Genomic DNA, 4,672 nt, shown 5'->3' with positions numbered 1-4,672 from the left:
AACCGATGGCCTTATCACCGCCTACTCTCTCAGTAGACGACCATTATCCAGCTGGTCTTTAAAATTAGGGTATAAATGTTCATAAGGAGCTGTGGTTCTCAAAGTCAGGTCTGAGCATCACCTGGGGACTTGTTAGAAATACATTATCAACTGAGCCAGAAACCCCACAGTGGGGCCCTGCAGTCTGCTTGGTAACACACCCTCCAGTGGTTCTGGTGCATGCTCAGGTTTGAGGAAGAGAACGTGGTAGGAAGAGCCCTCACCAAGGAAGCCAGAAAAGCTGCCGACTTCGCTGTACTTCAAGACTGTTGTTGGAGGGTTTGTGTCTAAACCCAGGCGGATATGTTTTCACATCTAGAAAACGGGGACACGGATCGCCATGAGGGATGACGGGCAGTAGATTAGACAACTTCTACCATTCATTCAAGCTCTACATTTCTATGACTCTAAGGCCGTGAAAACATCATATATGATAAAGTTAAAAGTAATTGTTAAAATGGTGCAAAACCGGTTTATATCAGGGTAGGAGAGGAAATTGTAAAGAAGTATAAAAAAGAGTGGGTATTGTAGAATTCCGTTTGTGATGTTTTGAAGCTAATTTTATAATGAATACACTTTTAAAACTATTGTCGTTAAACAGCACACGAACCACATTCTGATTTCTTTAGGTCTCTGAATTAAGACAACAGCTTCGAATTCGGGGCCTGCCTGTGTCAGGCACCAAAACGGCCCTCATGGACCGGCTTCGACCCTTCCAGGACTGCTCTGGCAACCCAGGGCCGAACTTTGGGGATATAACGACTGTCACTTTTCCTGTCACACCCAACACGCTGCCCAATTACCAGACTTCTTCCACCAGTGCCCTCTCCAATGGTTTCTACCACTTTGGCAGCACCAGCTCCAGCCCCCCGATCTCCCCAGCCTCCTCTGACCTGTCGGTCGCCGGGTCCCTGCCAGACACCTTCAATGATGCCTCCCCCTCCTTCGGCCTGCACCCGTCCCCAGTCCACGTGTGCACGGAGGAAAGTCTCATGAGCAGCCTGAATGGGGGCTCTGTTCCTTCTGAGCTGGATGGGCTGGACTCCGAGAAGGACAAGATGCTGGTGGAGAAGCAGAAGGTGATCAACGAACTCACCTGGAAACTCCAGCAAGAGCAGAGGCAGGTGGAGGAGCTGAGGATGCAGCTTCAGAAGCAGAAAAGGAATAACTGTTCAGAGAGGAAGCCGCCGCCTTTCCTGGCTGCCTCCATCAAGCAGGAACAGGCCGTCTCCAGCTGCCCTTTTGCATCCCAAGTACCTGTGAAAAGACAAAGCAGCAGCTCAGAGTGTCAACCGCCGGCTTGTGAAGCGGCTCAACTCCAGCGTCTTGGAAATGCTCATTGTGTGGAGTCCTCAGATCAAACCAATGTACTTTCTTCCACATTTCTCAGCCCCCAGTGTTCCCCTCAGCATTCACCGCTTGGAGTTGTGAAAAGCCCACAGCACATCAGTTTGCCCCCATCACCCAACAACCCTCACTTTCTGCCCTCATCCTCCGGGGCCCAGGGAGAAGGACACAGGGTCTCCTCGCCCATCAGCAGCCAGGTGTGCACTGCACAGGTAAGAGCACCTTGCACCATGCCTGGTGCACACGTCTTTCTGGAAGTGGGTTACAAATTTTCAACTGTTAAAAAGCTAATGTCAGAACTTTCAATGTGAAGAGTTTACCAAAATCATAGCAGCATCTCCCAGACACTACAATCCTTGAATCTCCATGGTAGACCAAACTCACTCATCCTCTAAGGCAGGGGTTGGCAAACTTGCTCTGTAAAGGGCCAGATGGTAAATATTTTTTGCTTTGCAGCTCACACTCTCTGTGTCATTCCTACCCAATTTTGCCTTTGTATCACAAAAGCAGCCACAGACATCATGTAAGCAAATGCACATGGCTACGTCCCAATAAAACTTTATTTTTAAAAAAAGTCAGTGAGCAAGACTCGGCTTGTGGGCTGCAGTTTGCTGACCACTGCTCTCAGGATTCCCAGGATTCCTTGGTATCCAACCTTATCATAGGCCAAACCAATGCCTCAAACGTTTAAAGGGGAAATCATCAGATCTTACTCTTCATGTGATGGTCTGCATAGTGCAAACATTTACTGAGCACCTACTATGTGTCAGGCCCTGTTCTCATCTCTGGAAATTAGTGTTGAGCTAGTCAAACAAAAATTTCTATTCTCATGGGAACAGAGACAGTTTAAAAGCAAGTGAAACAATTTCAAAGTAAATTATGTCCTATATTAGAAGATGATACATCTTATGGAGAAAAAGCAAAAGGGTGTGTGTGTGTGTAATTTGGAAGTTTGCTACTTTTTTCTTGAGATGGAGTCTCACTCTATCACCCAGGCTGGAGTGCAGTGGCACGATCTTGGCTCACTGCAACCTCCGCCTCCCGGGTTCAAGCGATTCTTCTGCCTCGGCCTCTCAAGTAGCTGGGACTACAGGTGCGCGCCACCACGCCTGGCTACTTTTTGTATTTTTAGTAGAGACAGAGTTTCACCATATTGGCCAGGCTGGTCTCAAACTCCTGACCTCGTGATCTGCCCGCCTTGGCCTCCCAAAGTGCTGGGATTACAGGCGTGAGCCACCACGCCCAGCTGGAAATTTGCAACTTTAATTAGAAGGGCCAGGGACATTTAGCAAAACCTTGAAAGCAGTAAAAAGAAAATGTTGTGGATATGTGGGATGAAGGCATTGAAGGCAAAGGAGAAATAGCACATGCAGAGGCCCTGAGGTTGGAGCTTGTAGGGACTGTTAAGGATCAGAAAGAGGGCCAGTGGCTGGAGCAGAATGGGAGTGGTCATAGGAGATGGCTTAGGAGACTCACTAATTCAAAGACTAGGCAAAAGTGACTGACAAAGACTTTTATGCTCATGAGCTGAGGAATTACTAGGAAAGCCTGTATAAGTCAAGTTGAGAAAGGTTACATTTTCAGAAGGTTCTGAAATCAACATTATTAGAAAAGGAATCAGATGAAAACTCACATTAATTGAATACCTGCTAAGTGCCAAGCATTAAGAGACATGTCTATGAGTAATCTCAGTTATTGTCACAAGAAACCTATGAGCTCCAATGTATTCTTCCTTGTGTGTCATTGAAGAAAATGAGGCTCAGAGAGCTTAAATTAGTTACCCAGGATCACAGGAACCCAAGATCTGCTAATTCTAATTGCATGCCTTATTCAAGTGGAATATCTCCACCCCAAGAGTGTGAAGGGTGGCAAAAGGTAATGGGAATTAATTTTTAAAAACCTACAGGAACCATGCATTCCAATGAATGATGTCTACCCCTGAGGGGCACTCTGGGAGAAATTAGGACCTAAATAAATTATTGTCATAATTAACAAACATTTATTGAATGTGTAGTGTCCTGGGAAACAAAGGTAAAAATAGCTCTTGAGACACAGCTCTGGACCAAACTTTTCAGTACTGATGATATTGCTGTTAACATTGTACAGTGATTTATGGTTCACAAAGACTCTTTGAAGACATTAAAAATTTCATGATAAAACGATAAAGAACAGTCCGGGTGCGGTGGCTCACACCTGTAACCCTAGCACTTTGGGAGGCCGAGGTGGGCGGATGACAAGGTCAAGAGTTCAAGACCAGCCTGGCCAACACAGTGACACCTCATCTCTACTAAAAATACAAAAATTAGGCCAGGCACAGTGACCCATGCCTGTAATCCCAGCACTTTGGGAAACTGAGCAGGTGGATCACAAGGTCAGGAGTTCAAGACCAGCCTGGCCAATATGGTGAAACCTCATCTCTACTAAAAATACAGAAATTAGGCCAGGCGTGGTGGTTCATGCCTGCAACCCCAGCACTTTGGGAGGCTGAGGCGGGTGGATCATGAGGTCAGGAGATAGAGACCAGCCTGGCCAATATGACCAATATGGTGAAACCCCATCTCTACTAAAAGTACAAAAATTAGCCAGGCGTGGTGGCACGCGCCTGTAGTCCCAGCTACTCAGGAGGCTGAGGCAGGAGAATAGCTTGAACCCGGGAGGCAGAGGTTGCAGTGAACCGAGATTGCACCACTGCAATCCAGCCCAGGCAACAGAGCAAGACTCCATCTAAAAAAAAAATGAATAAAATTAAAAAAAGGAACAATATAGGTTAACAATGACTGATCTATGCTTACAACATTAAATGCTTGTGGGAGGGAGGGACACATTGATTATAGAGGGCTGGAAAGGTCCAGGAAGCTTTTGTGAAGGGGTTGGACTTGACAGGAAGTGTCATGTTAAAAAGTAGAGGGCCAGGAAAGGGACAAGGTAGGGAGATGGAGTGTACGGGCCATGCTGCTGGAGGTCCGTGGTGGGAATAGTAGAACTTAAGCTTGCAGAAGTAAATAGCACCAAACTGTAGAGTCTCGAACACCCATCTGGGTTGAAAGTGGAAATCTTATGATGTGGATATCTGGAGCCACTGGAAGTTTTTTAGCAGCAGGTGACGTCTAAAAAGCCAGATTTTAGGCAAATTCATCTGGTAATGAAATTTAGGAAGGTTTGTAAAAATGACACCAGGGGACACAGGGCAGGAACCAGAATTGTCAGCCAAGGTCACACTCAAGTAAGCTGCTGCTGGTCATGTAATTTGTCACTTCTTCCTTTACAGAACTCAGGAGCTCACGAT

The 4,672-nt window shown here is 46.4% G+C and overlaps 1 protein-coding gene across 1 annotated transcript; it reads left to right on the top strand.

Annotated features, from left to right (window-relative positions):
* Positions 1-219: 219 nt before the first annotated feature.
* LOC113220925 (myocardin-like) lies at positions 220-4,666 on the top strand (the record flags this gene model as incomplete). The annotated part of the gene is made up of 3 exons (XM_026450276.1): positions 220-294; positions 669-1,598; positions 4,655-4,666. Coding segments are annotated over exons 1-3 (1,017 nt in total), but the record flags the coding sequence as incomplete, so codon positions are not given.
* Between the last annotated feature and the right edge of the window lie 6 nt (positions 4,667-4,672).

The sequence above is a fragment of the Piliocolobus tephrosceles genome, unplaced genomic scaffold (assembly GCF_002776525.5).
Source record: "Piliocolobus tephrosceles isolate RC106 unplaced genomic scaffold, ASM277652v3 unscaffolded_16620, whole genome shotgun sequence".
Classification (NCBI taxonomy): domain Eukaryota; kingdom Metazoa; phylum Chordata; class Mammalia; order Primates; family Cercopithecidae; genus Piliocolobus; species Piliocolobus tephrosceles.
Note: the sequence above shows the minus strand (reverse complement) of the source record. Positions and strands in the feature narration are given on the sequence as shown.